Here is a 23,473-nt window from a genome sequence, read left to right on the forward strand (position 1 = left end):
CGAATAGTTCGAAACACTTTATTTAATAATAACGTTATAAGAAATTAAATTTACAGGTTAAAAATTAAACATTTATAAAGATTTCAACTCGAAGCTTATAAAATTACGCGACAGATGGCGACGCGTCGAACTCGACATTTACGCGCCGATAAAATTATAACACTTATTCATTAGAAACCATTTACTATTTATTCAGCGATTATTTAAATGGTGTCGTGATTTCCGCGATAAAAGATACAAAATAAACTTAGCGATGGTAAGCCGATCCGAAAATATATAATTATATCCGTTATCAAGAGATAGCGCCACCCGTTACGGTTTGCGATGACGTCAATGTTGTCTCGTCATTTCTGGAACATTCGATGGCGATGTTATATATTTGATTGCGAGCGGTTCCGCCCGAGTTTATATTACGAATTTTAAGAGGAAAGGACGTACATTTAATAGTCGAAATCGAATTAATTAAGCAAAGAAGACAACGGTAAGTGTCTTCCTCCTCTAATTATTCCATATATTTGTTGTTTTTGGATGGCATTTGCTGTTTATTTAGTGGCCATACTTATAAGGAAAACGACGACGTTCGAATGAACTAAATACCGCTTTTTTAAAAACGGCGTAACACTTACCGTTTCGGTCTTCGTTTCTCGCTGTTACTTAACATATTTTCCGTCGGTTTCCTTAAATACTCGATGAAATTCCTCCGAATTTTGTTTAAAATGGCATTTCTTCAATACGACACCCTCTCGAGTTATTTAGCGTAGACTCCACCGATTCGTGATTAAATTCTTAATCCAGCAGCTTGATTGTGTTTAAAACTTACTACCTTGGCCTTTGCAGATTGTGAAGCTGAAGGGTGAGCGTACAAGTGTTTTATGGTCACCCTTCAGTTTCACAAAGAAAGCTTTCATCCTTCAATTTCCATAGATCCAGCTTCACCCTTCAGTTTTCACGCATCTATGGAAATTGAACTTTGAACTTTGAATCTGGATCTGTCTTCACCCTTCCTTCCATAGAAACAGCTTCTCATCATTTTCTTTACATCCAGCTTTGCCCTTCAATTTTCATACATCCATCTTTACCCTCTTTTCCATACATCCATCTTTACCCCTCAGTTTCCATGCATCCATCTTTACTCCTCATTTTCCATACATCCATCTTTACCCCTCAGTTTCCATCGATCCATCTTTATCCTTCACTTTCCACAGATCCAGCTTCACTCTTCAGTTTCCTTAGGTCTAGCTTCACCCTCCTGCTTCATAAAGCCAACTTTCACAGATCCAGATTCAAAAAGGCCATCTTTTTTCTTTTTGATCCAGCATCGTAAAGCCAACTTTCAGTAGTTAATTTTGCTATAATTTTTTTTAAGGCTTACTTTAGCATTAAAATTGCTGTATTTGTGATTTGGGGTGTCAAATCGAGAAGTCGACCGATTGGTGCCGTCAATTGCTTTTAACAAAGAGAATTGGCAATGGATTAACTAAAGATCTGTACATTCACCTTAAAGGCAACCCGATCGACAATTACTTAGTTTAAAGTCGTGCGGCGTTTGACAATCGATAAATAAATATCGCCGCTTAAAATAGAATGTTTGTAGGTAAAGATCTGGATCTAGGTTCTCTCACCTGGTGATAAATTGGGATCTATGCCATGTGCGACCGATCGTTTGGATACCCCGAGTTATGTTAAGGTGGGGGCGAGTTAGTTTTCGCGGTTTCGATATTATTAGGTTTCCTGGACATAGACCAAGTGAAAAAAGTTAGCGGCGGAAGGTATTTACTACGAACAAATGGAAATGTGTGCTCGGCCGTGACATTACGTAGTCTACCTGCACGCTAATCCTCTTAATTTTATTCCTAGCTCATAGTACCTTCCCAAGCAGATATTTCTTGCTTGGAGTAACAGTACACACACCGACTGCATTTGTTCCTAAATAATACAGGTGCTGTTGGAGGGTGATATTTTTAAAAAAATTCTTGGTATTGTTTATGTTAAGTAGTCATATGGAAGTCGGTTTATTCTACGAATCGGTGTTTCTCTTTGTATGTTACCGCTTTGCGGATTGCCGTTTAAGGCAAATGATATTTTAATTCCCAAAGCAAAGCACTAATTTTGCTGTTCAGAATAATTTTAGTAAATTAGAGATTTATCATCTCTTCTAATTGTAATTAACAAGTTAAACTTTTTTGACTATTTTTAAAGGGAGTTGTCATTTTTCTTCCTCAAATTTGGATTCGAAAGCCTATTTTTAGAACTTTAATAAGATAACTTAACAAAACTTGCTGCAACACACTTCTAATTCATTTCTTAGGAATTTCTTGGAAGTTCCAAAGGAAACGATATCATTGCTTTAGTCATGAACTTCAAAATAATAAAGGTTAAAGGTCATTTGGTTGACTATTGTCTTATCATAAATACTTTTTTTAAATTTAAGCTTGATGTCGGAGTGGTTTACATTTAGATTCAAGGACAGATAGATAGTTTCAAGGTTAATGATATTTGTGACTTGTTTACAAAAAGTGGTGTGGAGTTGATTTTTGTTCTTTCAATTATTACAATTGTTAATACTAAGTTTTTTTTTTTTTGTTTAGCAACTGGTGATATTGCAGAATGGGGAAAGATTATTATAAGATTCTTGGCTTGAGTAAAAATGCCAGTGAGGAAGACATAAAGAAGGCCTATAAGAAGCTGGCACTGAAGTATCATCCCGACAAGAATAAGTCTCCGGAAGCGGAGGAGAAGTTCAAGGAGATTGCAGAAGCGTACGAGGTTCTTAGCGACAAAAAGAAGAGGGATGTTTACGATCAGTTCGGTGAAGAAGGTTTGAAAGGCGGTACTCCTGGCGGAGGAGGAATGGGTGGAGGACACGGATTCACTTACACTTTCCACGGTGATCCGAGAGCGACGTTCGCACAGTTCTTTGGCACGGACAATCCCTTCGAGTCTTTCTTCATGGGAGGGATAGGAGGACACGGTCAAGGAGGCAACATTTTCTTTATGGACGACGACATGGAAGTCGACACGGATCCTTTTGCCTCTCATTTCGGCACCAGGGCCAATCCGTTCAGGTCTCAGAGTTTTACGGCCGGCAGTCCGCACATGACGCGATCCAAACCGCAGAAACAGGACCCACCCGTGGAACACGATCTTTACGTTTCTCTAGAAGACATATTTAAAGGATGCACTAAAAAAATGAAAATCAATCGTAAGGTTCTCAATCCAGACGGAAGGACCACCCGCAGGGAAGAGAAAGTATTAACCATCAACATCAAGCCGGGTTGGAAGGCGGGAACCAAAATCACCTTTCAGAAGGAAGGCGACCAGAGTCCGAATGCCATTCCGGCGGACATCGTGTTCGTCGTCAGGGACAAACCCCATCCCACCTTTAAACGAGAGGGCAGTGACATTAGATACGTAGTTAAATTAACGCTCAGAGAGGTAAGTTTCGGATCTCAAACGTACATTTCGGGCACATTCTCTTTCATACAAATTCTAAAAGTTTCTCATTACTTGCAGGCTCTCTGCGGAACCAAAGTGGACATCCCCACGTTGACGGGAGAAAGGATAAGCCTCCGCCTGACTGACATAGTTAAACCGAACACAGTGAAGAGAGTGGCGGGACAGGGACTGCCGTACCCCAAGGACATAAGCAAGCGAGGGGACCTCATAGTGGCCTTCGACATCAAGTTCCCAGACTACCTGAACGAACCCACTAAACAGATACTTTCGGACTGTCTTCCATGAGAGACCAGACCACGCTTAACTTATTGTCGTCAGTAGTATCTACGGATAGATCGGCCGGCGGGGGTTTGCGGACCCAAAGCAGGCGGCGAGGACCTGTCCGGCCGGGACCGTGCAAGAGGCACTCGCGAACTTTACTAATAGCTTGGCTCAAACTGTATATAAATTCGTGTAAATAAACGAGGGTGAAGTTTTTTTAAACCTTTGTGTGTGTGTGTGTAGTTTTAACACGTCTCCAACATTGCCAAATCTGTTAAAATACTACAGTTAAATATAGAACACCCCAGTTTTTCTCTGGAGTACCTTTAAATCGTCGGTACAGAGTACACCAGCGGGGGGACGAAAGGTCAGTCACGTGTCGACCCACACAAACGGGCAAGGTCGAACCCACATCCTTATAAAAACCCACGTTGACGTCCAAACACGGTCGGGTCAAGGTATTTAAAAGCAAGGATACGTTAACCCACGAATTTCTCGTGACGAAATCGAAGCCGTCTGCTGTAGAAAGTAAAACGAGTTTTCGAGATTAGGTCAAGTCACGTGGGAGGAAAGATGTGGAATGGCACGTTCTAAATACGGAACGTGACGTCGCGGGCGTGTGGGTGGCCGGTGGAGTAAAACGACACCGCCTCGAGCTTACTCCACTTTTGAGTATCGACCCGCTTTTTTATTTGTTTTTTCCCCTTCCTTTTCGAATCGAGATTTACGGATTACGCGACGACGTCAATCTTCTAAATATGGACGAGTCGCGACCCCCTTTATTTTTACAGATGGCGCTGTTGACGGAAGTTTCCGTCCGCGTTTCTAATTTTAGCGCGTGGCAATTATTATTATCGTCGTCGTCATTTTAACGGATATTTGCGCGATAAATTTGCGAACGTCGGTAAGTGACGTAAGAACGACGCCATTTCTAATCGGTCGATGTTGCCAACTCTCGCAAACGGTGACGTCACACAGAAAATAAGCCTCGCTAGGTAAGAATTTTTATTTCATATTACAGGGAATCCACTACAGTTTTGTTTGAGAGTATTTTTTTTTCATTCCCAAACCAATAAAAACATAGTTCTGTACAAACAAACTTTTTCTTTTTAAAATAATTCTCTACTCAGAATACAACAAATTTATTTATTATTATTATTTTTTTTTTTTTTATTTTCCCAATTGTACTTCTGCATAATTTCAACAGTCACACCATTGGCCAATATAATAAGATGCTTCAACTTTTTTTTATTGTTGTGCATTCCCATATCTGTCTGTGAATATAGTAGGAAAAACTTAACACGTATACAAAAATTTTGTTTTTTTTTTTATACCTGTACTAATATAATCCCACAATCATTCTATCAGATATTCCAAAAATTTATACACAATATTAGTATTTTTTTTTTTCTTCACAAAATAAACAGTCCTAACTGTGTTTATAAAGGCAGGAGAGAGAAAAATCTATTAAATCTATATAATGCGGGCGGTACGTGTGTGTGTGTGTGTCGCCGCCCGCTATATATTTCTTATATAAAAATTTATTTTATCATATAATAATTTTTTCCATAAATACACAAACATTCCATTACAGAAAATAAAGAGCGTCGACGTCTTTACGGCACTGACCAAAAGAACGGGCTAAAATCAGGTGACCGAAATTAAGTATTGTGTACGTGTATGTATGTGTGTATGAGTGTTTTGTGTGTGTCATCTCGCGAGCCAGCAGACGGATGGGCGCGCGGCGAAGTGCGCCCGTCCCCGCCGGCCCTCCGCGGGTGCGTCCCGTCCGTCCGTCCGGAGATGTCTTGCCTGCAGAAGAGAGAGATCACGTGCGGCGCCTGCGTGACGAGACGCCGAGAGAGGACTCGTCGATTAAAAAATATCCGAATACAAAAATTGTCGTGGTGTTTTCGTGTGTGTTTGTGTGTTACGCTACTACTCAAATTAAATTTTCCTTTTTTTTTTTTTTATTTTTTTTTCGGTTTTTGTTTTTCTTAGAAATTGAATAAAAACGCACCTGGTGGGTTCCGCGCGTGCCCGCCCATTAACGTCGGGAAGGGCACGACGCGAGGTTCTCGACACGAAAAGGCTACTTCTACGATTAACGTGTCGTCGTTTTTACTTTTTTCTCAATGGAGGATTAAAAAACACGCAGAAACATTTGGGAATTCTTAATGCCGTAGCTAAGAATTAGAGGGAAAAAGAGTTATAGATAGATAGAGATAGAGATAGAGATAGAGAGAGAAAAAGAGAGAGCGTGTAAAATTCCCCCCCGTTATGCATAAAAATCTAATTAATATATATATATATATGTGTGTATATATATATATTATTTATATATACCGGGGTTTGTTTTTCCTTAAGAAGTTCTAAAAAGCTGAAATTGGACTAGTGAAAAGTTTGTTTTTTTTTTTTAATAAGGCTAGGCCTGGGAAAAATCACAGCATGAAGAAAAATGACTGTACAATCCTAGAATATTTTCCTATCCAAAGGAAAATTCATTTATTATTTGGCTCATATTATTATATATATGTATATATATAAGTGTATGTATGTATATATACATATATATATATATATGTATTTATATTGTTTTTTATTATGTATGTATCCAAATATGTTGTGCTTCCAAGCTATATCCTACAAAAGAGATTTGAAAAATGATTTTCACCTACTTCTATAAGAATGCATGCTCGTTATATATATATTATATATATATAATCCTGAGTATTGAAGGGAAAAAGGATTATCTTCCGGCATTTGTAAACTCGGCTTCGTTGTTCCAACGGGTAAGGCCATTTCCCCGGAGGGTGACGAACGTTTGCCTCAAATCTACGTGACTATAATTGGGGAGGAAAAAGATATACATATATATACATACATATACACATATTTAAAAAAAAAAACAAAATTGTAATAACAAACTTGAACCACATGCTCTTCCGCTTCATCTCTTAAATGCCACGTTTTATATATATATAAATAGATGATGACAATGATGATAATAATAATAATAATAAAATCTTAAGAATGTGGCAGATTCAAGAGACTATGCTACGTCTAAACTAATTTAAAAAAAAAAAACCAATTAAATTATTGGCGATGGGAAAGATGTGGAATGGCACGTTCTAAATACGGAACGTGACGTCGCGGGCGTGTGGGTGGCCGGTGGAGTAAACCGACACCGCCTCGAGCTTACTCCACTTTTGAGTATCGACCCGCTTTTTTATTTGTTTTTTCCCCTTCCTTTTCGAATCGAGATTTACGGATTACGCGACGACGTCAATCTTCTAAATATGGACGAGTCGCGACCCCCTTTATTTTTACAGATGGCGCTGTTGACGGAAGTTTCCGTCCGCGTTTCTAATTTTAGCGCGTGGCAATTATTATTATCGTCGTCGTCATTTTAACGGATATTTGCGCGATAAATTTGCGAACGTCCGTAAGTGACGTAAGAACGACGCCATTTCTAATCGGTCGATGTTGCCAACTCTCGCAAACGGTGACGTCACACAGAAAATAAGCCTCGCTAGGTAAGAATTTTTATTTCATATTACAGGGAATCCACTACAGTTTTGTTTGAGAGTATTTTTTTTTCATTCCCAAACCAATAAAAACATAGTTCTGTACAAACAAACTTTTTCTTTTTAAAATAATTCTCTACTCAGAATACAACAAATTTATTTATTATTATTCTTTTTTNATATATATATATATATATAAATATATATATGTGTGTGTATATATGTAGGTATGGTATGGAGGTTTAGTAAAATGGCCTTGCATAGCTTATTATGAATCTAAGTTTTCAGCTACATGAAGAGAATTTATCTAGATGCAGTGTTGGCAAATATTTTGTATTTTGAGCTATAAAAGTTAATTCTTACTATGCAAAAATGTTTTAACTATCTAAGTTCTCTATGTTTTTTCCTTTTTTTTTTTTTAAATCTAATCTTATGAGGATACATGCTGAACACAATCGGAAGATTTCGCTCTTTTTGCCTTCACGAGTCGTTCCGCTTTTATTTCGCCCGTTTGTTTCCTTTTGGCTGCGGTCGCTCCGAGACGGGGTCCGACGGAAACGAGGACCGGAAGCAAGAGAGAGAAAGAGGGAGGGGACGCCCTCCGGAGGTTCGATCCGCATTGCCGTCGGAGAGAGAGAGAGAGAGACCCCGTCTCGCGCGCTGTGAGAAAAAAAGGAGAAGAGAAATCGTTCTAATAAATATTTTTAAAAATTTTCTTGCATCACAGAATTATTAAAAATCTCTCCTCTCTTTCCTCGTTTCTTTTCCTACCAATTGCAATGAATATAACAATTATGTTACAATATATATCGATTATTGCTTTTGTAATAATGACGAGCTATCCACCTGCGCTAACACTCGAGACTTAGGAGGAACAAACTGAGGTATTAACAGGAACTATCGCTTACTAAAGAACAGTAAATAGATTATATTCAAATTTAACATCCGTCTGATAACATAGCAATAAGAATAAAATAATAATAATAAATCTACGAGGAACAAAAAAAAAAATAATAATAATTATAATATAAACCGGAAAATCAAAATCTGCAATAAAATTACATTAATAACATGATTTCTATATATAATTTTTTTCTCTCTTAACATAGAAATAAAATTATTCCTGAGAATTAATAGTTTACCTAAAATTTCATATTAGGTATACTCTAACTTAGTAACCCTATGCTCTGACCAGAGAATATTTTCAATTAGGAGAACAACATGCTCATAACAATAACATGAATTAATTTACATTGCAATGAATTAAGTGAAATGATGATCGAATAAAACAAAATACGTTGTTTCGTTTTTCTTTTTTTTTTTTTTAAATCCTATCTTTTATCCCGAGCAGCCGATCGATTCTTGTCATCGCTGCCACGCTTCTTCCCATTGCACTCTCCGTCGGTCCTTCGACGTTCTCAATACCCCGACGTGGTCGACGATCGAAAGCAAACTATGAACTGTAAACTGTCAATATGACTTAATGAGAAAGCACTTGTATATTGCTCATAGGACAGCAGTAATTTTTATATTACACCATCTCTAGTAGTTGGCATGTCTTGAGCAAATGGACAAAGCAGAGTTTCCTTCCCACCTAAGAAGGCGGAGATTTATTTGGTGTAGAGGGTGCACTTCCGGTTTGGCTGCTGGCGTCTATTGCTTCGCTGGTGTGAACGACCGAGAAGAATCGTTCTGCGGAATGAAAAATGGAGTGAAGCGGATGAATGGGAAAGACCAAATGAAATTCTTAAAGATTTCTTACCATCGGCACCGATGATGTGAGGAGGATCAGAATCTGGATTGGTACCGGGTATAAGGCCAGCCATCATGTTGTAATCTATATTTATGTTCTCGTCCAGGGTCATGAAAGGACCGCTCCACCGCGGAATTGGTGTCGTTCGGGGAGTGGAACGGGGTGTCGTCACCGGCGACGTGAACATGCTGAGGTTGGTGGGGCTGATGACTCCGCTCATGGCACTCACTGGACTAATGTTGGGGTAAGAGAACAGCTGAAACGAAAACAACTGATTGTTGGATTAAAACGAGGCAGTTCTGGGTTAACGTCCTTGAATTTTATTTTGAATATAAAAAAAAAAATTATCCAAAATTAATGCAAAAGAAACAAATAACTTTAAAATTTACCTGTGGAGCTTGAGGATGAATATGGGCAAATGTGTGTTCAGGTCGTGATAATGTCGTGAAGGGGCTACTCATGACCGATCTATTCACAGGTGAAGATTCTGCTGCACTGCTGACATTTGAACCAACTGAAATATCAATAAAATTGCCAGATTTATTACAAAGTATAAATAAAATATCAGTTAAAACCTTAGAAAGGAATATATACTTTAGAATATTAATTTTTTCTGTGTTATTTAAGTAGAAATAAACTGAATTCTAAGGTTAAACTGTCTTACTTTTCCAATTATTCTGATCCAAAAAATTATTTTCCCAACTCCATACTGACCTGTCACTACTACAGGTGGAGATGGAACTTGATCTCTGACATCCTGGCCTATTGTACTAGGTACAGATGTGTCTGGACCAGGAGTACCACTACTTCCGGTGGGTGTTGTTGTACCGGTAGGAGGACTAGGAGTGGAAGAACTAAGATCTGATTAAAAAAAAAAAAAAAAAAAAACAGAAAATAACTCTTACATTAAATTATTAACAGTTAGGAGAACTCGCATGGAGATTGTTTCCTACCTGTCGACCTAATTATGGCAACGGGACGAGCCATCGGAGCGGGAGGCGGAGGCGGAAGCATGGAGCTCGTATAAAAGTGAGGCAATTTCGTCGGACTGCGTACTCCGGACTCCGAGCTCGACTGAAAACGTAACGACAAAACGTGAGCATCCAAAAAGACCCTCCTTAGCTACAAAAACACAAAATGTCGACAATACCTGTGAATTCGTCCCTGAATTTTGAGCTTCCTGACAGACTAAATTGACAAAATCAGACAAAGTGTCTCCATTTTCTTGATATTTTCCAGGCGAGATGTAGTACGGGCTGGAAGAAGATATCTGACTGGCAAGATTAGAAGTCGATGTTATAGTTATAGGCCCGTGCTGTGGTAAACCTGTAGAATGTGGTTAACATTTACATGTGTACACGCAAGAATTTTAAATATAAAAAAATGCCTCATTAAATGAATATCTTAAAATAAGTTTTATATATTTTCTTAATATGGTAGAATCTTGATTAACAAAGACTCGAATAATATAAAATCTTGGTTAAACAAGGCAAACTGTGGAAGAGTACAGTTAATAAACATAAAACAATGGAGTACAGTGCAATTTGTTTCACTAAAAATAAAACAAAGTAACGGAACAAAAACAAAGTAACCGTTCCAAAAATATTTAGTTACATCTTCGAGCTGTTTACCGATTGATTCTACGCATTGTTTTGTAAAAAGAATAATGTAATTTGCATTATTCTATAAAAAATGAGATAAATATTATATAGGACAACTATATTATAAAGATTCCTTCCTTATGTAAACAATCTCAGTTCCTGCCGACACATTTTCCGACAGGTACTGTAGATTGACTACTCGAGCTCTCATTAATTTTAAACGTGTTTCAGTTTCTCAGACTATGTCAAGGTCAATCTCTATTTCTGATAATCTAGTTTTGTATTCTGCCTATGAAGTTCCTTTAGAAATTCAGATAGTCTGAAAATGTTTAATAATTGTCACTGGAATATTGAAAGAAATACACAAAAAATTGTTTATACAGTTAGATTAATATTGGAGTACCATAAAAAATGAAGGTAGAAATAGGTTTTATAAAAAATTGTAAGTGCTAATAACCAGAAAAATTGTCATTAAGTCCGACCCTACTCATGATATGACACACAACACCCCTTGTCTCCCTATGCCCTTGACCTTTAACTGCAAAAATTTAATAGCATCGAAACCTTAACAGACATACCTCCCTGCAAAATTTCAGAAATTTTGGGCAAAAAGCACAGGAGTTCTTCAAAGAGAGTGAACAAAAGCATGTTCCCTCCACACACTGACATCCATATAATATATATGGAAAAAACTCCCCGAATTTTTTAATATTTTGACATTTCAAGGTGCCAAGAGCCCAAAATTGTAAAAATTTTTGGTGTTCCACTTTTTGACCGATTGCCATACTTTCTCTGTTATATATAACAGAGCCGGGAATGTAAAATTGTACAAGTGGTTTGCATGTATGGTGGCCAAACTGTGGTTTGCGGGTCTTATGGTGGTTCTTCTAGACCTTTACTATAGTTCCCATACAAATTATATAACTTGTATAAAATACAGTTTCAATAGAGAGTGAGGTTCTCATATTTCCGATAGGTGATACGTGGCACCTGTCATGACAAGATTTGACCAGCCTTGGTACATACCGCGTTTATATTCTTGATAAAAATTATAAGATCTTCACAGCATCTAGTTTATGCACTCGTCTACGTAGACATATAGCAGTTTATGGTTAGTTTTATATACAGTATATTAAGAAATTATTTCGGCAATTACAGTATATTATTACAGTTACAAGTATTAGGCAAGTACAGTATATATTAATTATCAATTGCATCAAACTTGAGTCCACAGAGCAGTATCACCTGCTATTTGATGAACTATGGTTCAAATTCAGCTTGTCCGCCAATGACCGAGTGGATAAAACACCGAATGTTGGTAGTCGGATAGTTTGTGTCCAACCAACAGGCTGGTTGTGTTAAGTTTTCCAGATTTTCTTTGATGTCTAACACTTAAATAGCTGCCAGTTTCTGAAAGAAAGTCCTCCCAGGAGGAATCTATTCCTTGGCAGATTGCTCATGTGTTGCATTGTCTTATTCTATCAATTAAATTCGGGTTGGGCCTCAGTAATTTTTGTGATTATGACTATTTGACTATAGATAATTAATGATATCTGAATGATTTTAAACTCAAAAAAGATTAAAAATTATAAATGTAGAGATGAAAGTGAATCACCAGAAAGTACAGCTTCATTATTAAATCTATACTAATATTATAAAGAGGTAATGTTTTTATGTATGTATGTATGTTAGTTTGTATGCAGCAGGTAATCTCCGAAACTACTCATCCGATTTCAAAAATTCTTTCACCAATATTTAGAATGGAACTTCAGGGTGGACATAGGCTATATATTATTCCGTTAAACATGGGAGATGGACANAAATAATAACTTCAGACAAATTAAGTTACAAAAAAAAATCATTTTATTTTTTAGATTGGCTAGCAGATGGCACTACGATAAATCTTAAAATAACTGATAAAAAATATTTTAAAAGTTTTTTAATTTAAACGAATAGTTCGAAACACTTTATTTAATAATAACGTTATAAGAAATTAAATTTACAGGTTAAAAATTAAACATTTATAAAGATTTCAACTCGAAGCTTATAAAATTACGCGACAGATGGCGACGCGTCGAACTCGACATTTACGCGCCGATAAAATTATAACACTTATTCATTAGAAACCATTTACTATTTATTCAGCGATTATTTAAATGGTGTCGTGATTTCCGCGATAAAAGATACAAAATAAACTTAGCGATGGTAAGCCGATCCGAAAATATATAATTATATCCGTTATCAAGAGATAGCGCCACCCGTTACGGTTTGCGATGACGTCAATGTTGTCTCGTCATTTCTGGAACATTCGATGGCGATGTTATATATTTGATTGCGAGCGGTTCCGCCCGAGTTTATATTACGAATTTTAAGAGGAAAGGACGTACATTTAATAGTCGAAATCGAATTAATTAAGCAAAGAAGACAACGGTAAGTGTCTTCCTCCTCTAATTATTCCATATATTTGTTGTTTTTGGATGGCATTTGCTGTTTATTTAGTGGCCATACTTATAAGGAAAACGACGACGTTCGAATGAACTAAATACCGCTTTTTTAAAAACGGCGTAACACTTACCGTTTCGGTCTTCGTTTCTCGCTGTTACTTAACATATTTTCCGTCGGTTTCCTTAAATACTCGATGAAATTCCTCCGAATTTTGTTTAAAATGGCATTTCTTCAATACGACACCCTCTCGAGTTATTTAGCGTAGACTCCACCGATTCGTGATTAAATTCTTAATCCAGCAGCTTGATTGTGTTTAAAACTTACTACCTTGGCCTTTGCAGATTGTGAAGCTGAAGGGTGAGCGTACAAGTGTTTTATGGTCACCCTTCAGTTTCACAAAGAAAGCTTTCATCCTTCAATTTCCATAGATCCAGCTTCACCCTTCAGTTTTCACGCATCTATGGAAATTGAACTTTGAACTTTGAATCTGGATCTGTCTTCACCCTTCCTTCCATAGAAACAGCTTCTCATCATTTTCTTTACATCCAGCTTTGCCCTTCAATTTTCATACATCCATCTTTACCCTCTTTTCCATACATCCATCTTTACCCCTCAGTTTCCATGCATCCATCTTTACTCCTCATTTTCCATACATCCATCTTTACCCCTCAGTTTCCATCGATCCATCTTTATCCTTCACTTTCCACAGATCCAGCTTCACTCTTCAGTTTCCTTAGGTCTAGCTTCACCCTCCTGCTTCATAAAGCCAACTTTCACAGATCCAGATTCAAAAAGGCCATCTTTTTTCTTTTTGATCCAGCATCGTAAAGCCAACTTTCAGTAGTTAATTTTGCTATAATTTTTTTTAAGGCTTACTTTAGCATTAAAATTGCTGTATTTGTGATTTGGGGTGTCAAATCGAGAAGTCGACCGATTGGTGCCGTCAATTGCTTTTAACAAAGAGAATTGGCAATGGATTAACTAAAGATCTGTACATTCACCTTAAAGGCAACCCGATCGACAATTACTTAGTTTAAAGTCGTGCGGCGTTTGACAATCGATAAATAAATATCGCCGCTTAAAATAGAATGTTTGTAGGTAAAGATCTGGATCTAGGTTCTCTCACCTGGTGATAAATTGGGATCTATGCCATGTGCGACCGATCGTTTGGATACCCCGAGTTATGTTAAGGTGGGGGCGAGTTAGTTTTCGCGGTTTCGATATTATTAGGTTTCCTGGACATAGACCAAGTGAAAAAAGTTAGCGGCGGAAGGTATTTACTACGAACAAATGGAAATGTGTGCTCGGCCGTGACATTACGTAGTCTACCTGCACGCTAATCCTCTTAATTTTATTCCTAGCTCATAGTACCTTCCCAAGCAGATATTTCTTGCTTGGAGTAACAGTACACACACCGACTGCATTTGTTCCTAAATAATACAGGTGCTGTTGGAGGGTGATATTTTTAAAAAAATTCTTGGTATTGTTTATGTTAAGTAGTCATATGGAAGTCGGTTTATTCTACGAATCGGTGTTTCTCTTTGTATGTTACCGCTTTGCGGATTGCCGTTTAAGGCAAATGATATTTTAATTCCCAAAGCAAAGCACTAATTTTGCTGTTCAGAATAATTTTAGTAAATTAGAGATTTATCATCTCTTCTAATTGTAATTAACAAGTTAAACTTTTTTGACTATTTTTAAAGGGAGTTGTCATTTTTCTTCCTCAAATTTGGATTCGAAAGCCTATTTTTAGAACTTTAATAAGATAACTTAACAAAACTTGCTGCAACACACTTCTAATTCATTTCTTAGGAATTTCTTGGAAGTTCCAAAGGAAACGATATCATTGCTTTAGTCATGAACTTCAAAATAATAAAGGTTAAAGGTCATTTGGTTGACTATTGTCTTATCATAAATACTTTTTTTAAATTTAAGCTTGATGTCGGAGTGGTTTACATTTAGATTCAAGGACAGATAGATAGTTTCAAGGTTAATGATATTTGTGACTTGTTTACAAAAAGTGGTGTGGAGTTGATTTTTGTTCTTTCAATTATTACAATTGTTAATACTAAGTTTTTTTTTTTTTGTTTAGCAACTGGTGATATTGCAGAATGGGGAAAGATTATTATAAGATTCTTGGCTTGAGTAAAAATGCCAGTGAGGAAGACATAAAGAAGGCCTATAAGAAGCTGGCACTGAAGTATCATCCCGACAAGAATAAGTCTCCGGAAGCGGAGGAGAAGTTCAAGGAGATTGCAGAAGCGTACGAGGTTCTTAGCGACAAAAAGAAGAGGGATGTTTACGATCAGTTCGGTGAAGAAGGTTTGAAAGGCGGTACTCCTGGCGGAGGAGGAATGGGTGGAGGACACGGATTCACTTACACTTTCCACGGTGATCCGAGAGCGACGTTCGCACAGTTCTTTGGCACGGACAATCCCTTCGAGTCTTTCTTCATGGGAGGGATAGGAGGACACGGTCAAGGAGGCAACATTTTCTTTATGGACGACGACATGGAAGTCGACACAGATCCTTTTGCCTCTCATTTCGGCACCAGGGCCAATCCGTTCAGGTCTCAGAGTTTTACGGCTGGCAGTCCGCACATGACGCGATCCAAACCGCAGAAACAGGACCCACCCGTGGAACACGATCTTTACGTTTCTCTAGAAGACATATTTAAAGGATGCACTAAAAAAATGAAAATCAATCGTAAGGTTCTCAATCCAGACGGAAGGACCACCCGCAGGGAAGAGAAAGTATTAACCATCAACATCAAGCCGGGTTGGAAGGCGGGAACCAAAATCACCTTTCAGAAGGAAGGCGACCAGAGTCCGAATGCCATTCCGGCGGACATCGTGTTCGTCGTCAGGGACAAACCCCATCCCACCTTTAAACGAGAGGGCAGTGACATTAGATACGTAGTTAAATTAACGCTCAGAGAGGTAAGTTTCGGATCTCAAACGTACATTTCGGGCACATTCTCTTTCATACAAATTCTAAAAGTTTCTCATTACTTGCAGGCTCTCTGCGGAACCAAAGTGGACATCCCCACGTTGACGGGAGAAAGGATAAGCCTCCGCCTGACCGACATAGTGAAACCGAACACAGTGAAGAGAGTGGCGGGACAGGGACTGCCGTACCCCAAGGACATAAGCAAGCGAGGGGACCTCATAGTGGCCTTCGACATCAAGTTCCCAGACTACCTGAACGAACCCACTAAACAGATACTTTCGGACTGTCTTCCATGAGAGACCAGACCACGCTTAACTTATTGTCGTCAGTAGTATCTACGGATAGATCGGCCGGCGGGGGTTTGCGGACCCAAAGCAGGCGGCGAGGACCCGTCCGGCCGGGACCGTGCAAGAGGCACTCGCGAACTTTACTAATAGCTTGGCTCAAACTGTATATAAATTCGTGTAAATAAACGAGGGTGAAGTTTTTTTAAACCTTTGTGTGTGTGTGTGTAGTTTTAACACGTCTCCAACATTGCCAAATCTGTTAAAATACTACAGTTAAATATAGAACACCCCAGTTTTTCTCTGGAGTACCTTTAAATCGTCGGTACAGAGTACACCAGCGGGGGGACGAAAGGTCAGTCACGTGTCGACCCACACAAACGGGCAAGGTCGAACCCACATCCTTATAAAAACCCACGTTGACGTCCAAACACGGTCGGGTCAAGGTATTTAAAAGCAAGGATACGTTAACCCACGAATTTCTCGTGACGAAATCGAAGCCGTCTGCTGTAGAAAGTAAAACGAGTTTTCGAGATTAGGTCAAGTCACGTGGGAGGAAAGATGTGGAATGGCACGTTCTAAATACGGAACGTGACGTCGCGGGCGTGTGGGTGGCCGGTGGAGTAAACCGACACCGCCTCGAGCTTACTCCACTTTTGAGTATCGACCCGCTTTTTTATTTGTTTTTTCCCCTTCCTTTTCGAATCGAGATTTACGGATTACGCGACGACGTCAATCTTCTAAATATGGACGAGTCGCGACCCCCTTTATTTTTACAGATGGCGCTGTTGACGGAAGTTTCCGTCCGCGTTTCTAATTTTAGCGCGTGGCAATTATTATTATCGTCGTCGTCATTTTAACGGATATTTGCGCGATAAATTTGCGAACGTCGGTAAGTGACGTAAGAACGACGCCATTTCTAATCGGTCGATGTTGCCAACTCTCGCAAACGGTGACGTCACACAGAAAATAAGCCTCGCTAGGTAAGAATTTTTATTTCATATTACAGGGAATCCACTACAGTTTTGTTTGAGAGTATTTTTTTTTCATTCCCAAACCAATAAAAACATAGTTCTGTACAAACAAACTTTTTCTTTTTAAAATAATTCTCTACTCAGAATACAACAAATTTATTTATTATTATTCTTTTTTTTTTTTTTATTTTCCCAATTGTACTTCTGCATAATTTCAACAGTCACACCATTGGCCAATATAATAAGATGCTTCAACTTTTTTTTATTGTTGTGCATTCCCATATCTGTCTGTGAATATAGTAGGAAAAACTTAACACGTATACAAAAATTTTGTTTTTTTTTATACCTGTACTAATATAATCCCACAATCATTCTATCAGATATTCCAAAAATTTATACACAATATTAGTATTTTTTTTTTTTCTTCACAAAATAAACAGTCCTAACTGTGTTTATAAAGGCAGGAGAGAGAAAAATCTATTAAATCTATATAATGCGGGCGGTACGTGTGTGTGTGTGTGTCGCCGCCCGCTATATATTTCTTATATAAAAATTTCTTTTATCATATAATAATTTTTTCCATAAATACACAAACATTCCATTACAGAAAATAAAGAGCGTCGACGTCTTTACGGCACTGACCAAAAGAACGGGCTAAAATCAGGTGACCGAAATTAAGTATTGTGTACGTGTATGTATGTGTGTATGAGTGTTTTGTGTGTGTCATCTCGCGAGCCAGCAGACGGATGGGCGCGCGGCGAAGTGCGCCCGTCCCCGCCGGCCCTCCGCGGGTGCGTCCCGTCCGTCCGTCCGGAGATGTCTTGCCTGCAGAAGAGAGAGATCACGTGCGGCGCCTGCGTGACGAGACGCCGAGAGAGGACTCGTCGATTAAAAAATATCCGAATACAAAAATTGTCGTGGTGTTTTCGTGTGTGTTTGTGTGTTACGCTACTACTCAAATTAAATTTTCCTTTTTTTTTTTTTATTTTTTTTTCGGTTTTTGTTTTTCTTAGAAATTGAATAAAAACGCACCTGGTGGGTTCCGCGCGTGCCCGCCCATTAACGTCGGGAAGGGCACGACGCGAGGTTCTCGACACGAAAAGGCTACTTCTACGATTAACGTGTCGTCGTTTTTACTTTTTTCTCAATGGAGGATTAAAAAACACGCAGAAACATTTGGGAATTCTTAATGCCGTAGCTAAGAATTAGAGGGAAAAAGAGTTATAGATAGATAGAGATAGAGATAGAGATAGAGAGAGAAAAAGAGAGAGCGTGTAAAATTCCCCCCCGTTATGCATAAAAATCTAATTAATATATATATATATATGTGTGTATATATATATATTATTTATATATACCGGGGTTTGTTTTTCCTTAAGAAGTTCTAAAAAGCTGAAATTGGACTAGTGAAAAGTTTGTTTTTTTTTTTTAATAAGGCTAGGCCTGGGAAAAATCACAGCATGAAGAAAAATGACTGTACAATCCTAGAATATTTTCCTATCCAAAGGAAAATTCATTTATTATTTGGCTCATATTATTATATATATGTATATATATAAGTGTATGTATGTATATATACATATATATATAATGCACACATGCTATGCTCAGTTTTTGTGTATAAAACTGTCTAATGCATGTGAAATACAATTCATGGTTACTGCAGGCCAGCAGGGATGCTTATAACTGTGCCTCAATGCACCTTTCACAAAATTGTTTAATGAAAACAATGCCAATATTGTAAGTGCACTTTGAGAGTTACAATACTTTAAGAAATTGTGCCAAAGTTTTTTGCCACTTGCAATGCCAAACATCTCATAGTGGTGTTTTGGAACTATCCCAATTTAGCTTTGAAACTAAATTTTTTTTGCATATCCAGAAACATCAACATACAAAATTTGATTGAATTTGGACTGCTACGTACGTCTCTGGAGGGGTATTTTAATTATGATCACCTTGTAGATCATAACCACATCTTACATGCTCTGCACGTAAGATATGGTTATGATAAGATCCCTGAAAATTTCAAAACAAAATGAAACAAAATTTTTATCTGTATATAAAGATCCTGATGGATATTATTTTTATTTTAAATTCAGGTTAGACAGTTTAAATAAAGAATGCCATATATACATACAAATATATTAAAATTGTATTTATGATTTTAATATATTTGTTTTTGTCCCTCTCTAAGAGTGGAGACAAAATATCTTAATTGTGATGATGTCTAAATTTAATTTTCATCAAAAATGAAAAAGGATAAAATTTTTTAAAATATTTACCAGATAGCAAATAATAATACAATGAAGTTCATTAAAATTAAATCTTGGCCGATGGTATTTACATTAAAATATATATATATAAAATTTATCAAAGCTACAAAATTGTCTTCATGTTCCATCATTAAAAACATCAGTGACATCCAAAAACAATTTTCAGTTACAAAAATAATACAATTTTCTAATCCAGTTAGTATGATGTAAGTTTGAACTCATTTGAATTGATTCATAATATCCTATAGAGTTGAAACTGAAAACTGTGATTATTTTGAAACATATAAAAAAAATTGGGAGTAAAAATTGAAAAAATTTAAAGTTAATATTTTACAAGAAATATTTAATAGATAATATTAAAATACATATGTATATTTTTAATTTAAATAGGATTTATAGGAAAAATTCGTCTTCATATTCCAATCTACAGATTGAGAAGTGAACCTTGGGTAATAAACATTGAAGGTCTTTATCTGGTAGCTGGTAAAGTATCAAATAATGAAGTAAGTGTTAATTAATAAAGAAAAAATTATGATAATATAAAAATAGACATAATGTTTTTCTTTTTCTACTAAAATAACTAAGCTCTGAAGCCTTTGAGCTTAATTATGCTATATTATAAATAGTAATAGTGTAAATACTATGTTAAAAAATATTATTATCTAAAGGATTTACTTATCTTTATTACAATTTTTCAATGGTTTACAGACATATTTAATACTAAATTTTAAGAATAAATATTGTATAGCTAACTTGAAAATTTTATTGCATATTGAATTTGATATTATAGTGCTTATAATATAACATGTTAACTTCAGAGAATAGAATACAGTGAAACCTTGTTATTTTGAAACTCAAAGGACCAAAACAATTACTTTAAATCTGGATTTGAACCACCTTGAGTTTGAGATTACATTGTGTGATCTGATGAAAACAAGCTCTATTAATGGCTAAAGCTATAAGTACACATTCTATTGTGAATACACATGTGTATTTAATGGTCTTTAGAATTATTGAAACAATAGATTTTTGTGAAAAATGTCAAAAATAATTAAATGCTAAACAGATTTCTTCCATAAAAATAAAAAATAAAATTTTTTTTTCATTGGCAACATGTACAATGTCTGAATGACCTTTAATGGATATCCAGTAAATCAACAATGTATAATTGGCAAAACCAAAACTGTCACTTGGGTGTGGAAACTTTCTTATAAACACATAATATGATGGAAGATTATGAATTAAATGATATTTTTGCAGGTCACAGGACTAGATAATGACTTTGAATTTCATTGTATGCATATTTTGAATTATCTGAACTAAAATATATGCAAAATTCTATTCTCTTTGCCAGAGACTAGACTAGACTTCAAATTATGTGATGCTTTGAATTATCTGATATCGAAATAATGAGGATTTATTGTATATTAATTTATAATTAATCATTTTTCATTCATAGCAATTTAAAATTATAAATTTGCTTCTTAAAACATTTTAAATTTCAGTATAATGAAGAAAAGGAAGAACAAGCAGCCCAAACCAGAAAATTATCACGTTTAGATGTTTTAGAAGCAAAATGGAAGGTATTTAGTTATATTTATGAATTAAATTTATCAAAATTAGTTATTTTGATAAAAGTATCTATATTAACTACTTTCTGAAAACAGATGTTCAGGAGTAATTTTCTTCTATTAACACATTGACTGACTGCCAACTAAGAGTTAATTCAAACATATAGGCAATGGTTTCTTTTAGAATGCCTCCTATGAGTTAACAATGCTTTTGAGCTCAAAAGCATTGTTAACTCATAGGAGCATTCTAAAAGAACTCGTAGCTCAAAAGCATTGTTAAAACATTCTTAAAACATTTTAAGAAGCAATGTTTCTTAAAACATTTTAAGAAACATTGCTTCTTAAAATGTTTTAAGAAGCAATGTTTTAGTTACCTGATAATGATCATCAGTTTTGGTGTCGTTTTCAGTCATGCTAATATCAATGTTTATATCATTCCAATTGTCATTCTAGTTGATGCACTAATTTTATTCATGTCAACATTTACTGTGGCAGCCTCATTGAGTTCATTGAGAATAGCAATGGAATCTGCCATTCTCTCTATATTCATCATGCAATTGCCATACATAGTGTCCAGTGACAAAAAGTGCTTTATGAACTATGAACTTTGCAAAGCACTTTCAGGTTTCACTTTATTCTGTGCACTCCTAATCTGGTTTAGGGGATTAGCAACATTGATGGTATTAACCAATTTGCTAAAACTAGTGGAAGCAATGGTTGCAGTTTTGCATTTGAAAGTATTTGGAAGTTTAATTGAATTTTGTTATTAACTAGTTTGTAGAGTTGTGTGGTTTTTGTCCAATTTCCCAACCATAGAACACATTAGTTTCTTATAATAATAGATCTTGAATGTGTGAGTGACACTTTGATCCACTGGCTACAAATTTCATGTTGTTTTTGATGTCACGGTGGATGGAAAGAACTTTATCTCCAAATTTGATAGGTTCTCCATACAATGACACAGACTCTTGTCTGGAAAAAGTAAAATGTTTTAGTTTTGCTATTATATTTTTTAAAATCGTTTAGTCTTTTGTAAATAATAACTTATATTTTACAATTCAAATAGCCAATTGGCAATTGAATTGTAAAATTAAAGTTGTGGAAAATTTTTGGGATTAAACTATAGTATATAAAATACTGGGTGATTATACTTAAAGTACCTCTATTTAATTCTATATGGAAGGATAAGTAGCAATCCAAATTTAACAAATGTTTGTATACTGAGTTGCTCTGCTGAATTTTTTCTCTGCAGAAAAGATTTCTGCAGAGAAAAAAATTGTTTTCAAACTCACCACCATGGGACTTGTGGCATTGTGACCAAATATGTATGTATGTATATATACATATATACATAATGCACACATGCTATGCTCAGTTTTTGTGTATAAAACTGTCTAATGCATGTGAAATACAATTCATGGTTACTGCAGGCCAGCAGGGATGCTTATAACTGTGCCTCAATGCACCTTTCACAAAATTGTTTAATGAAAACAATGCCAATATTGTAAGTGCACTTTGAGAGTTACAATACTTTAAGAAATTGTGCCAAAGTTTTTTGCCACTTGCAATGCCAAACATCTCATAGTGGTGTTTTGGAACTATCCCAATTTAGCTTTGAAACTAAATTTTTTTTGCATATCCAGAAACATCAACATACAAAATTTGATTGAATTTGGACTGCTACGTACGTCTCTGGAGGGGTATTTTAATTATGATCACCTTGTAGATCATAACCACATCTTACATGCTCTGCACGTAAGATATGGTTATGATAAGATCCCTGAAAATTTCAAAACAAAATGAAACAAAATTTTTATCTGTATATAAAGATCCTGATGGATATTATTTTTATTTTAAATTCAGGTTAGACAGTTTAAATAAAGAATGCCATATATACATACAAATATATTAAAATTGTATTTATGATTTTAATATATTTGTTTTTGTCCCTCNTACGTCAACAGAATGTACACTAAGAAGGGATTTTTTGATATTCCCCCGTGGGGGAGAGAGACAGGATTAAGGCTTACTCTGAAAAACTTGGTTTCTATTATAATATTTTAGATGCGGGTTTTTGCGTTTTTGATTGCATTTTAATAGGATACGTCAACAGAATGTACACTAAGAAGGGATTTTTTGATATTCTCCCCGCGGGGGAGAGAGACAGGATTAAGGCTTACTCTGAAAAACTTGGCTTCTATTATACTATTTTAGATGCGGATTTTTGCATTTTTGATTGCGTTTTAATAGGGTACGTCAACAGAATGTACACTAAGAAAAAATTTTTAGAAAAATTTTTCCCCACTGGGGAAGTGTTATACATTTATAATAGATACATTTTGAGCCACAACAAGGCGTGGCGGGGTCTGCTAGTATTTT

General features: G+C 36.2%; 3 protein-coding genes across 9 annotated transcripts in view; 2 read left to right on the forward strand and 1 right to left on the reverse strand.

The window, feature by feature from the left end:
- Nucleotides 1-292: 292 nt before the first annotated feature.
- Nucleotides 293-3,939, forward strand: LOC111629933 (dnaJ homolog subfamily B member 4-like). Of its 2 annotated transcripts, XM_023373893.1 has the most exons (3): nucleotides 296-481; nucleotides 2,589-3,435; nucleotides 3,514-3,939. In XM_023373893.1, the coding sequence occupies exons 2-3, from the start codon at nucleotides 2,608-2,610 to the stop codon at nucleotides 3,739-3,741; spliced, it is 1,056 nt and encodes a 351-aa protein (XP_023229661.1). In that variant the 5' UTR covers nucleotides 296-481; nucleotides 2,589-2,607; the 3' UTR covers nucleotides 3,742-3,939. The 2 variants fall into 2 exon arrangements, with proteins under 2 accessions (XP_023229660.1, XP_023229661.1); XM_023373892.1 differs by having other exon boundaries at nucleotides 293-481; nucleotides 2,589-3,939.
- A 3,674-nt stretch (nucleotides 3,940-7,613) lies between these two features.
- Nucleotides 7,614-23,473, reverse strand: part of LOC111629932 (nuclear factor 1 A-type-like) — a 99,981-nt gene continuing 84,121 nt past the window's right edge. For 3 of the 5 annotated variants that reach the window (XM_023373888.1, XM_023373887.1, XM_023373890.1), the window contains 6 exons: nucleotides 10,148-10,323; nucleotides 9,951-10,071; nucleotides 9,712-9,858; nucleotides 9,387-9,511; nucleotides 9,007-9,268; nucleotides 7,614-8,936 (listed from right to left, as the gene is read on the reverse strand). In XM_023373888.1, coding sequence (XP_023229656.1) covers nucleotides 8,839-8,936; nucleotides 9,007-9,268; nucleotides 9,387-9,511; nucleotides 9,712-9,858; nucleotides 9,951-10,071; nucleotides 10,148-10,323 — 929 coding nt within the window. In that variant the 3' untranslated portion in view covers nucleotides 7,614-8,838. The remainder of the gene's footprint in view (nucleotides 8,937-9,006; nucleotides 9,269-9,386; nucleotides 9,512-9,711; nucleotides 9,859-9,950; nucleotides 10,072-10,147; nucleotides 10,324-23,473) is intronic. The other 2 variants (XM_023373889.1, XM_023373891.1) reach the window with 1 other exon arrangement.
- Nucleotides 12,840-16,486, forward strand: LOC111629934 (dnaJ homolog subfamily B member 4-like). Of its 2 annotated transcripts, XM_023373895.1 has the most exons (3): nucleotides 12,843-13,028; nucleotides 15,136-15,982; nucleotides 16,061-16,486. In XM_023373895.1, exons 2-3 carry the CDS (start codon nucleotides 15,155-15,157, stop codon nucleotides 16,286-16,288), a joined length of 1,056 nt encoding a protein of 351 aa, XP_023229663.1. In that variant the 5' UTR covers nucleotides 12,843-13,028; nucleotides 15,136-15,154; the 3' UTR covers nucleotides 16,289-16,486. The 2 variants fall into 2 exon arrangements, with proteins under 2 accessions (XP_023229662.1, XP_023229663.1); XM_023373894.1 differs by having other exon boundaries at nucleotides 12,840-13,028; nucleotides 15,136-16,486.

Source organism: Centruroides sculpturatus, unplaced genomic scaffold, assembly GCF_000671375.1.
Source record: "Centruroides sculpturatus isolate CEXI.00-Female unplaced genomic scaffold, Cexi_2.0 scaffold441, whole genome shotgun sequence".
NCBI lineage: Eukaryota > Metazoa > Arthropoda > Arachnida > Scorpiones > Buthidae > Centruroides > Centruroides sculpturatus.